Source organism: Vigna radiata, chromosome 1, assembly GCF_000741045.1.
Source record: "Vigna radiata var. radiata cultivar VC1973A chromosome 1, Vradiata_ver6, whole genome shotgun sequence".
Taxonomy (NCBI): domain Eukaryota; kingdom Viridiplantae; phylum Streptophyta; class Magnoliopsida; order Fabales; family Fabaceae; genus Vigna; species Vigna radiata.
Genome location: NC_028351.1, coordinates 23,032,292 through 23,044,971, shown reverse-complemented (window position 1 = coordinate 23,044,971; position 12,680 = coordinate 23,032,292). Strand labels below are relative to the sequence as shown.

Genomic DNA, 12,680 nt, shown 5'->3' with positions numbered 1-12,680 from the left:
TCCATCAACACAAAACACTAGACCGAACGCGTCTAGACACCTCAAGGCCAGGACCGAACGCGTCCTGACGCCTTATGGACAAAAACGTCCATCAACACAAAACACTAGACCGAACGCGTCTAGACACCTCAAGGCCAGGACCGAACACGTCCTGACGCCTTATGGACTATAACGTCCATCTATATACAGGCCTAGACCGAACGTGTCTAGACGCCTTAAGGCCAGAACTGAACGTGTTCTGACGCCTTATGGACTATAACGTCCATCTATACGCGGGCCTAGACCGAACGTGTCTAGATGCCTTAAGGCCATAATCGAACACGTTCTGACGCCTTATGGACAATACCGTCCATCTATACACGGGCCTAGACCGAACGTGTCTAAACGCCCCAAGGCCAAGACCAAACGGGTCCTTCCGCCTTATAGATAAATCATCTAAGAGATTTAACACCGACGATTTAAAGATTTCTAACAATTTTGATAATCTTGATGTTTTTTTTTTCCCTAAACACTATGAATTATGATTCGATTTGAATTTATTCATAAAACTCTTTTCAATAATGGATAAGCTAGTCTTTCAATAATAATATTTTGACACAGTTATACTCTTAGATATTAAAATGACATGTTGTACATTTATTGAGTAAATACGATACCATGTCAAATAAATGTACTTGACATAGGCATGTTATACCATTACACTTGTCTGGAAGATTTTCTTTATAAATATTTATGAGAGAAAAATGAACAAACTAAAATTATTTTTTTATACATAAAGTATAAGTTTAATGCATCGAAACTTTCAAATACAATTTAACTAATTTTTCATTACATTCATATACATTAATAAGAAACATTCATAATAAGCAAACAACAACACTAATATATAACACACTATGGAACGAACATAAAATCAATTGGGTAATTGTACAATCTCATCCACAATAGACTTCACTGTAGAACTCTCATCATTTATGAGATTACATTTGGCACGAATTTCACCTTGATTTCGAGTCAACACATCCAATTGGCTCATCTTTATAAAAGCATGAATGAATTTGTGGAAGAAGAAGGTTTGATTAAGTGCAAAGGCTTCTACCAACCCTTTTGTCCTCTTGTCTTTGAACAAGTCTTGGTCGGAAGTGAACAAACCTTGGTGATTCATCAAGTTAATGTAGTATTTGTTATCGAAGGTTTTGGGGGTTCTGAAGTCCAAAGGAAAAGTGTTACGTGAGTATGTGGTAGGGCAAGTAGAATTAAGGATTTTAGCTAAGGTTTTGTCCATGGTGGGATCTTGAGGAGAAAGCCTGTTGTAGAATGTATGACAATGGGCACGACCAATGGTGTGTACACCTGATAAGGCAACCACATCTATAACATCCAAGTTTTTGGATTCAAATGTTTTCAGTGTGACATCGGTGATGTTGTAGGGTAATGGAAGATTGTTTGTTTCTTCAATGTTAAAGTTTAGACTGTCTCGTCTTCCAAGTGGCACATTGAAATAGGGACCTCCAGACTGTAAAACGTTCAAACATGTTTGGATGAATTCTTCTGTAACAGCTCTAAAAATAAAATAAAAAATAAAAAAATATTTCTTTTTATAAATAAGTTATAAAATAATTAATATATAAATGAATGCAAAAGTTATTTTACAAGTTGATGTTATAAGATTAAATTTTACTTTTTATAAATAACTTATATTGAAAACTTAAATATAAATTATTAAAATCTTAAATACAAAAGTTAAATTTTTTTCGTTAAGTAAAAATGGGAAAGTTGAATAATATATTAAAAAAAAATACTTATAAACATTAGATTTTTATACTTTTTTAATTGAAGGTGGTATCGTATTATATTTTAAGTGATGTAGATATCTTCTATGTTGTATATTTGTAAGAGAATCAAGCAACTTATCCAAACTACTTTATCCACAAAATAGTTTTAATTTATAAAGAAAGTTAATTTTTTTCTTATTTTTCTCTTAAAAAATTATTATTAAAGATACTAAAAATAGAATGGGAAAGTAGACTGTGTTCATATTGGTAGGAAGTCTTAAAGATATAATAATGTAAAAAAAGTCCAAAAACCAATTGAAAATTATTAAGAAAATATGAATATAGATTGAAACCAATCTAGAACTTATATTATTTGAGGCAATTAAAATTTAGGGTAATTCTAAATATATCATAAGGTGGCATTTTTTTTTTATCATGGAAAAGAAAAAGGGTATAAAAAAGTAGCAAATTAATAGGGATGATGAACTTACAAGAAAAATAACATCACGAGCTGCCAAGACAGTGATATCTGCACATGAAACTATCCTTCCACAGTGGTTGTGAACAACTTCTCTTAGTTCATCAATGGTCTGCAGAGCCTTAGAGCTTATGCCTCTATTCAGTGGATGATCCCTTTCACCTGGATTACCATCCAGTAGCAAAGATCCATCACATCCCTACAAATACAATCAAATTTTAATCACTTTCAATATAAAAAACGTTTGAAAACAAAATATTAATTTTAGTTCCAACGTTAATTCTAATTTAATCTGACAAAACTAACATTTTAAGTTAGGATTTATATTTACTAAATTAATTTTATCTATACTTAATATAAACTATTGTTTGATAACAGATGAAAAAAAAATTAAAAAATTAAAAAAAAAAAAAACTCAATAAATAATAAATTTAGCTACAATAAATTTTGATTATAACTCTAATATTATATAAAAATAAAAAGTAAGATTTGTGTCTAACTCAATCCTATTGTAAAAGATGAGAATTAATGTGATAACCTGAAAAATATTAATCAAGAATTAATAGATTAAAATTAGACTTCTTATAATTTAAACATGTTGACCTTAAAAAGTGTCTCTTTCATAACATCTGATTCATTTCTTAACTCTTCCATTCTAGATATCTACAAGAGTTAGAATTCATGTCTAACTCTTATAATGGTATAAAAATGTCTAATATAAAACCTGGAAAAGTAGATACTACAACATGATTATAAAGTCTCTCAAAATATATAGATATCTAAGGACACTAATCAAAAACTAAGTAAATACAAATAAACTAAAAAGTTCCTTTGTATGTAAAGTTTTAAGTTTACAACTCATTTTGGATGACTGTACTGATTATGATCTCTAAGTACATCTTCATACTGCTCTGTCATATTATAATGATAATATCCTGTTATATTATATTGTACCATATAATTTATGGGATGTCACAATTACACTAAGTTCTTTTATCTTACAGAACATGACAGATTCCTTAAAATGATGAAATGAAATGAAATGATGCGTTTTAGAAGGTTAAACAGAAATCACCTGAACAAAACAATCATGGAAGAAAATGACGAGTAAGGCTGGAGCTTGCCAATGAGTTTGGTTGAACACCTTTCTGAGATGGTTTGTCACAATGGTTTCAAGGTTGGGACAGCTTTCGGAATAGAAGGAATATGATAATCCATTCACTACTGCGGGATTGCCTTCTGCTTCACAGCAAATCATGTAGGAACTAAATAGAATCGAACAAATCAAGAACAGAGAATTTAAACAACTGCAACAACTGGACTTAGCCATTGTTTTTTCTTTGCCTTTAGAGATTAAATCATCTAAACTATTTATAAACACACGTCACTTAATAATTATAAATAAATTCATAATAAAAAATAAAACAATAATCAATCGTTTTATCGGTTAAATACACATATATATAAACCTTTGGAATATTTCAACTCATATAATAATCATCCCATTAGATAATTTGTGGAAATACAAATGTAATGGAATTTTATTCTATAATTTTAATATCAAAATATCTTTTCCAACAATAATAAGTATATTTACAAAAGCAATAGTTAAGTTAATAAGAAAAATATTTTGATAATAATTATTATTTGATAAATCTACTATAATAATAAAATTTATATTTATATGTGGTCATTCATCTAATTGAATGTTTATATATAAAACTTAATTTCTCATGAAAAATAATTATGGATATCACTTTTTTTTAATGATTATTAAGAATAAAGTATCTTGAAAATCTGTTTTAGTTGTTTATATCATACAGTTTATTCGAAAATTGATATGCTTCTGTGTTATGTTTTTATTGGAAGTGGTTTTGACAGTGATTGGAATGCCTTCTATCATTTCCTTTTCTTGAAGAATAAAAAATGTGTTCAATAGGGTCCCTAAAGATCACGAGAAGCCTAAGTGAGTTTGCATAACACAAATGGCCAAATTTTCTTGTAAGCAAATCGGAAGTATTGGGAAGAAAATAAAAATATTCTTTAATTAAGAGCAAAAGAAATATAGAAAGGAGGAAACTAATGAAAAGGAAATTCGAGGTCTTTTTAGTTTTATTTTATATAAAAAAAAAACAATTTCATTAATGAACTAACATATAAAAAATTCATTTCTTTTATCGTATAATTTGAGAATAATTTTACGTGTAGAAAGAAATCATTCTCAGAGATAAAATATATTCTTAAAAAGAAGTTAGTCTGTGGGTAGATATAAAAATAATCCAAGTAACGTGACAAACAAAATATCATAATTCAACTTCTGACTACATAATATTTTTATCTATTACGTCATTTTAATGTTAACTATATAGTTATTATAGATATTATTATGTTATATTTTGTGTGTATTAAACTTTTATTATACAATATGATATAAAATATTGTTTAACATGTATTGCTAACTATTTTTTGTGTAGTTAACTATAAAATAATATCTAAATTTTCATACAGATATATTATTATAATTACAAAATTAAATATAATTTAGTTAAATTTATAAATTAAAGCTCTTTACATGTCACTACAAGAATGTTAATTAGTTATTGATTATTCTGTCATACATTCCTTAGAAATTCCTTATAAGATGGATTAGCAAAATATCTATGAAAGAATCATCTCTAATTGAATTCAAGAATGAAGAAAAAAATCTTATTTGTTAAAAAAAAGTACAAAAAAGATTAAAAGAAAACTACAATAATTTTGTTAACGTCTTTTATATAAATATCATGCAAATGACCAAATTAAATCAATTTAACATAAAATAGAACTTAATTAGAAATAAATAAACAAACTAAATAAAAACAACAAATACACGGACTACATTATTATGTAAATGTCCATATTTTTATCACATATGTTGTGTTTAATGTGATAATCATCTTCAGAATCATATATAAAATAAATTAGTTTTATAGGAATTTATCTTACATTCTTGGAGGAGATACAGAGGTAGGGTGGATATTTTGGCCACATGTAAATAAAGCAAGGGGGTTGTTATATTGGAAGAAAATGGTGTTTGGTTGCACATCATTGTAGAAATAGTGGCTACATGGAAAGGTTGCAAACACCTATGGTAATTGTAAATCAATACTACTCATGTTATATTCAAAGAAAAAACAATCTGGGAGGAATTGTACTGTCAAGAAGAGGATGTATCAATGGAAAATGGTGTTTGGTAAAGGATATCAATGTTGTTAGTAAAAAGGGGAGGAAATACAGGGAAAGGAAAGGGGTTAGTGGAACTGATAAATTTACCTTTGATAGGCAGAAAGGAAAAGAGTATGTAGGATCTATAGGTTCCTAATATCATTTTAGTGCTTATAACATATACATTTCAATTCATATTTTAAACATTATATATGATTATTATTATTGCCTACAGATACCCATGAATAATTTAACAGTACACAGCTTCCAATAGGAACTAGCTCTAAGGTCTAATTCATTGATATAAAATCCTTTAACATTCTTATAAAAGTGCCGACATCCACTAAAAAGGGGACAACTATTCAAAGAACAAAAAAAAGGGAGAGCAAATATCTCAATGCTCATAGCTTAAATGTCAGAATCATAACATGTTTCAAACTTCAACTAGGAATGGATATCTTCATATGCCTTCAAAAAAAGTAGCAAGACTCACTCTCCATGCAATCTATTCAGTTAAACATCCACTGAAATCTGAACTGAGAAACTACCCATCCTAATGTCTCTCCCTTTAAACTTTCATAACAGCTACAAAGTGTCCAGCCTAATTTGTCTCCTCCGTGACAGCATTGGTTTCTTCCACGCTGCTCTCCCGTGTGGTTACAGCATTCGCAACTACATCTTGATTAGGGCTATTTATTTCCATTGAAGCACCCATTTCTGACACGTTCTCCCCATTGTCAGTATAACCATCAGTAGGGCCACTACCTCCCACTTTTTCAACAACATTCTCAGCAGCTGGTGAAGCATTTGCTAATTTAACATCACTGTCATGTATTGTATGCATGTTATCAGAATCCACATTCATGTCATGGCTAGGGCTAGAAGTAGACTGGTCTTGCACAATCTCAACTTGCTGTTCAGAAGTTCCATCATGTGATGACTCGACTGTTATTGCTTGAGCATTTCCATCCTCTGCTGAGTGAGGTACAACACTCCCTGTATCCTGCACATCAGTTTCATTGACCTTGGTCTCATTGGTCTCAGCATGAGCATTGTTTGCTTCAATTTCTTTTTGCTGCTCTGCCTTTAATCTGCATTGGTTCATGATATTTTGCATCTTCTCCAGCTCTTCAATTAGACTCCCGTACCTGTTTTGCAAAGTTTTTTCAAGTTCCTTTTGCTTCTGTACTTCACTCCACAAATTGTTTATCCTGTGNGATGCTGCTAACTGCTCCTGATTTTGCAAAGCTTTAAAGCATTCTAACTCGGTTGCAGCTATATCCATCTGCTTGAAAGTGGCCTCAATTTGCGGCCAGATACTTTTCTTTGCTCTCATCTGAAAATGCAATAGCCAAATTAAAATATATACAAGACTGAATATGCAAACACTCAGGTAACGTGTATCTAGAATTACATAAAAAAACATTAATTTTGTCCAATAGCAAAACCAAAGCACAGAATCCTTCTTTCTTCGTGTTCTCTCTCAATTCCCACCATTGTGAAACGTAGGAGTATTCCACTAACGAGTTGATTTCCCAATATCGCTATGAAACAACACTTTTCAGTTTGGCTTATTTATGGGCAAAACACAAATGAGAAATTTAAAAACAAACTTTCCAGAGGGCAATAAAAGCAATAAGATTCTAAAAAATTAGTGATACAATTTATACAAGCTTTGAAAGCAAAACACGAGACTACATGTTTAATGTAGCAGCTCACCAAGAAACAGATATGTAGCATCACATACCTCGTAGCCTTGAGTGATAACAGTCACCTTCTTCTCAAGCCGTACCATCTTCTCCTTATCATCATCCAATTTCTTTCTCACATTCTCAAATTCATTTTGCAAAGCAGCTAGTTTTTCCATGTTCCCAGCAACACTGGAGAGACCATATGCATTACGAGTAGGAAAGTACATAAGATCATTGAGGCAGGTTCGATGTGCTTCAATAAATTCATCAAGGGGCTCATTTTCATGTCCCATTGCGGCACAAAGATATTGGACTTCTTCCTTTATCAACTTATCAGCCTACCATAAATAAATAGAAAGCAAAATAAATACTTTCTCCAATGATATCATAATCATAATTATATAGGAGCAGGAAAATTCACAGCTCATTAGACATAGCCAATGCTTTATCAAAATAAACACAATATGCATTACATAATAAATTAATTGCAGTGCCAATTGTGGAAAAATGCAAGGGCAGAACTTGGACAATTACATATGAATCTGATCTGACAATATCTGAAAACATGAACAAAAATTCAGATAAAAATGCACTAAATCCAACTTAATTAAAGGAAGGATTGTAACAAAAATGTGAGCATTTAAGATCCAATTCAAAAGCTCTTTTCTTATATAATGACATTACAGAATAAAAAAATAATACATTTACACAGTTTTGTGAATATAATATATACAACAATCGTGAGGAATTGTTTGTTTCAAAATCCTCATAGTATTACGTTTTCAAATACTATACCTTCCTCTAAATCATTATCAACTCAGTAATAACTATCATAATAAGAAGAATTAAGACATGAATTGATCAAAATGGAAAATTAAAAAAGTGATGGAACATTGACAGATCTAAATTATTTCTATTTCATTAGTCAGTGGAATATTTTGGGAGGTTTATGATGGAATGGAAACATAATTAAAAAAATGAGTAATAAAAATATAAAGTCATCATAGTCACTGAATCTTAATCAAAAAGGAGGTAATTTCCAACACAGAAGTCAAGTCTTGTGCGTAATAAAGAGTGTGAGTTGACCAAGTTGCTTCCTATCAACAGAAGAAAATGAGATGTCATCAAAAAGGGAAAGGAAAAAGAAACAAGTCAGGACATACATCTTTCATTTCATCTTCCTCAAAATCTTCTATCACAGGGACAGCAGACAAATCTGTAGATCGCTTGACTCCTTTCTTTTTCTCCTTATTCACTTTATCATCAAGCGGATACTTGGCATTGTCATGCTCCAATAAAGTTAGAAGCTCCTTTCTAATCATTTCATCAGCCTGCTCAATAGACGTTGGTGGAACAAAGGAACTCTTGTCCCCATCAGATCTAATTAAGGAATTTCTTATAAGCTCCAATGAAGCAGCAGGGGGCCTAGGAAGTTCTCGTTGAAGGACCTTTGATCGTTTTCTAAGTAATGCCTGCTGTCTTGCCTCCTCTTCTGCTTTTTCTCTAGCTATCCTGTCAGACATATCCTCTTCAATCTTCTCCTCAGGCTCTTCGGCATCTTCTGTGACTGGTTCCATCACTATTTGGTACTCATTCTTGGGCTGAGGAAGGCTTCCTAAACCAGAACGCAGACTTCTTCTNATATCAGCCTGTCTCTGCAGCTCACGTTTAGTGCTNTCATGCATATTCATGTCCTCATTAATACGTAGTTCATCCCTCAAAGGAGTCCCCTTTGGTGTCATGCTAAAAGAAAAACCATCTCTTGTTGGTGTCATACCAACTCTTGGAGTGAGGCCTGCACCTCCAGGAGTAGCAGATGGGGTCAGCATTGGATTTGGAGTCTGAATGTCTTTTTTCTTTGGAGTGACACCAGAAAAATCTGAAGGATGCAACTCTGGATTCTCTCCTCCCAACAATGGTGTTTGAGACTCCCTCAACCTGGCAAGATTTTCAGCTTCCATCATAATAGCATCTCCTTTACCAGATGGTGTTCTCTGAGGGGTTCGCAAAGGAGTCACTCCTTGACCGGGTGTCTGTGCATAATTAGCCAGAAGAGCACGTGTTGCACCACTACCTTCAGTAAGTTCTTGACTCCCTGCAAGGTCACTAGCATAACCCAACTTAGCAATTTCATCCAATTCTTGATCAGATATCTGGGGTGGTGGAAGCATCAATTTTGACCTCTTTCTTACTGTTTCTGGATCATTCAATTTGTTGGCATGTAATATGGCAGATGGGGCATCTTGCCTTTGTGCAATTTTATTTTTTGCAATGTCCTGCTTTCTTAATTGTGCCTCAATATCAACCCTCCTTTTCCCCTCAAGTTCTTCAATTGTAGTAGGGAACTTGGGCTGTTCCACTGGTCTATCTTCATCTGCAACATCGAAAAACCCTGGAGGAGGCCTTTTCTCAAATGGAATTTCTGCATTGTAGTCTATTCCTTTCCTTTTTCTCTTCCGCTGCCTGATATCAATTCCAGCCGCCTTCAATTCCCTCTTCTTTTGTAGGGAAGCAAGCCTCCTCGCTTCCTCAAGCTGTTTCTCCCTAGCTTTCCTTTTTGCTTTCTTTCCCTTTGTGTTGGCTAATCGGGCTCGTGCTTCAGAAAGCATCTCCTTTTCATCCTCATCCATATCAACAGGATCAGGCCGTGCAGGTTTTGACTCGGGGTTTGGATCAATCTCCCCAGGACGCAATTTTCGAGGATCATCACCAGGCTCATANTTCTCATCTTTTACACAGGCTGCATCAAGGAGCTTCTCATACCGCTCAAGACACTGAGAAGGTGTACGACCTACAATTGGAGCAATTGTTCTCCACTGAGTGGGCATGAGCTTAGCAAGATGAAGTAACTTCTCATCCTCTTCCCTAGTCCACTCAGTCTACACACAAAGCATCAAATTGAAAAAATCACTCCTTATTAGCAAAAAGCAGGATAGTAAAAACTAAAAAGTGGAAGACAAAAACTATAGATGGAAAAAATCAATTAAAAATAGGTGGTAACTAACATAATGGAAAATTAGTAGGATGTAGGTTTCACATCATATAAGAAAGCTTAAAGGTGTAAGAGTAATACCACTGAGAAAAATATTACTACCACTACCCATTTTTTACAGAGTAACAAAAAAGGATAAACTTGAATTAAACTTCTCCCTAAACTTTGGATATAATATACAAAAAGAAGTATGAAATTCAGATGAGAGGTACCTTCTTTATGGAGGGATCAAGCCACTCGTACCAGCGAGCTTTGCATTGCTTGGCAGATTTGCGAACAAGGAGCGAAGAGATTCGAGCCCACTGGTTCTTACCATATTTCATAACAGCCGCTTTCAGGATTTCATCTTCGGTGTTTTTCCAAACACCACCCTTTATCATAATCCTCATCTTTGCTTCAACTACGGACAATATAACCTATGAGTATAATATGTCCTCAACAGGTTATGCAATCTAGAACCTGTAACGTTCATAAACACAGCACATAATCCTTTTAGTGTACATACTGTTTTGCTATTTACAATCACACACTATAAATTTTTTCATTTTTTTCCATTTTCTATTCAGCACTCTCTCTCTCTCTCTTCCAATATATGCTATCATGATGGATGATAGCCATGCACACCAAACAAAGTTTTTATTCATCATGTGTCAGAGAACAAAAACACTTAGATATGCTCAAACAAGCCACAGTAATGGTAGCTAGTAGCAGAACTTATTAAAAGCACATATTATACTTCATAAATGGATCAAATTCTTCCAAAGGAGAAAAGGAAAAAACTACATTCAATTATTGGTGCTTTGCTTTTATCCTAATCTATGTTTGACTAAGTCTTGAAGCTTCCCTTTATTATATACCCCGCAGCATAACTTCAAACACATCACACGAAAAATGTAAAAATTGAGTTACAATATAAATTGGCAAGTTAAAGACGAAAGAATTGATATTTGTAAACCCATATACACAGCTGGACCCACTAAATCCATGACTACTCCCTTTCATTGTGGACTGTCGTAGTAGGAAGAACCTTAGTAACCATCAACTAGGTCAAATTGAGTAACCTAAACTAATTTGAAGATTTTTGCTAAAGAATTCGAAGATTAAAAGAGAAATTGAAGAAAAGAAGAACCTGAGTCGAGAACGTCGCCGTGGGTGTGTTTGCCGCTGAGGAGAGTCGCAGAGTCGCCTCTGAGGAGTGTTTGCCGCTGAGGAGAGTCGCAGAGTCGCCTCTGAGGAGTGTCACCGCCGCTGAGGGAGGAAAGAGGCGTTCTTCTCTGTATCGCGTGTGGTTCTGTCTCTGTTTATGTTGGGACTGGCTGAAGAAAGAAGGGCAAAATGTTAAGAAAGTGAAAAGAATACAATATTGCCTCCCATGGCAGCACAGTGTTAACAAGAAATAAATGGAAATTGCAACTTGAAACAAAAATGAAATGACAGAATGAAACCCTAGATCCATGAAATCAATGAAATCAGATAACAAAATAAATCCCAAAAGACAAAATAGCGCATCAAAAACTAAACCTAAACTGCAGAGATGAGAAACGAACCTGGCATGAACCACTTGGGTTAGACAAAGTTCTACACGGGCAAGAGAGAAAGAGGAGAGTGAGAGCGAGCTAGTGTGAGAAAGAAGAGATTTTCAAATTCTTTATTTTCTTAACAAATTTCAAATTCTAATATTTTAATTATTTAAAATACCTTGTTAAAATTATCTAAGTTTTTATATCCTCTTACAAATTTTAGATACACCAAATAAATGTCTAAATAAAATAACCGAGTCTTATTTATTTTCATTTTATTTCCAAGGATATTTCTATATAAAAATAGTAAATTAAAATATATATTCAATAAAAAATTTAGCAATGCAAAATTATATTTGTTTAAAAATAAAGTTATGTCACTTTATTACACACCATTGAATTCAAATTAAGATTAAAGAAAAATAACATTAAATAATTTAACTTTTCAACTATATTTTGTATTATATTAATTCTTATAAAATATTAAAAAAAAAAGTATAAACTATAAAAAAAATAACTTCTATATATTATTATTAGACTTAATTAATCGGATTTTTTTTACTAGTGCAACTTTGTGCAGACTTTATAACACTCTAGTATTAACTTGGGCAAAAGTTGGAAAAATGACCTTTGTTGAAACAATACTTTTGGAAAAGAAAAACAAATATGATAAAAGGTAGTGAGGAGTCTAATATGAACTTGTGTCATTAAAGTAGTTTGAAGAATCAAGGATTGTCACTAATGTTTGCATCATTAATATGTGAAATATGACCTTTGATGACCATAATTTAAAATGAGAACCAATAATCTAAAATGAACATAAACAGAGTTTGATTTTGTAGCATTTTGCATAATTTATCTCACTCCTTTGTTATATAGAATGTGCTTTGGCTTGTAGTATTAATGCTTGATGTGAAATTATATTTTTAAGTAAGATATCAAATTTTATTTAGCTTTAAAACACCATAATATTTTCAATGCACATAGATGAATTTACTTAAACCATTTTTTTTTAAGGTT

General features: G+C 32.5%; 2 protein-coding genes across 3 annotated transcripts; both read right to left on the bottom strand.

Annotated features, from left to right (window-relative positions):
* Nucleotides 1–913: 913 nt before the first annotated feature.
* Nucleotides 914–3,583, bottom strand: LOC106759677 (peroxidase 12-like). The gene is made up of 3 exons (XM_014642973.1): nucleotides 3,329–3,583; nucleotides 2,267–2,452; nucleotides 914–1,516 (listed from the first exon to the last, which is right to left on the bottom strand). Exons 1-3 carry the CDS (start codon nucleotides 3,581–3,583, stop codon nucleotides 914–916), a joined length of 1,044 nt encoding a protein of 347 aa, XP_014498459.1.
* A 2,139-nt stretch (nucleotides 3,584–5,722) lies between these two features.
* LOC106771224 (cell division cycle 5-like protein) lies at nucleotides 5,723–11,791 on the bottom strand. 2 transcript variants are annotated; one of them, XM_014657165.2, is made up of 6 exons: nucleotides 11,688–11,791; nucleotides 11,270–11,456; nucleotides 10,353–10,599; nucleotides 8,312–10,027; nucleotides 7,205–7,486; nucleotides 5,723–6,793 (listed from the first exon to the last, which is right to left on the bottom strand). In XM_014657165.2, the coding sequence occupies exons 3-6, from the start codon at nucleotides 10,527–10,529 to the stop codon at nucleotides 6,059–6,061; spliced, it is 2,910 nt and encodes a 969-aa protein (XP_014512651.1). In that variant the 5' UTR covers nucleotides 10,530–10,599; nucleotides 11,270–11,456; nucleotides 11,688–11,791; the 3' UTR covers nucleotides 5,723–6,058. The 2 variants fall into 2 exon arrangements, with proteins under 2 accessions (XP_014512651.1, XP_022642277.1); XM_022786556.1 differs by having other exon boundaries at nucleotides 10,353–10,540.
* Between the last annotated feature and the right edge of the window lie 889 nt (nucleotides 11,792–12,680).

Excerpts from the sequence above, each read along its gene's own strand:
- LOC106759677 (XM_014642973.1), bottom strand. The coding sequence starts at position 3,583 with ATGGCTAAGTCCAGTTGTTGCAGTTGTTTAAATTCTCTGTTCTTGATT. Across the intron at positions 2,453-3,328 it reads TCCATGATTGTTTTGTTCAG|GGATGTGATGGATCTTTGCT; the intron begins GTGATTTCTGTT and ends TTGTATTTGTAG. Across the intron at positions 1,517-2,266 it reads CTCGTGATGTTATTTTTCTT|TCTGGAGGTCCCTATTTCAA; the intron begins GTAAGTTCATCA and ends AACGTTTTACAG.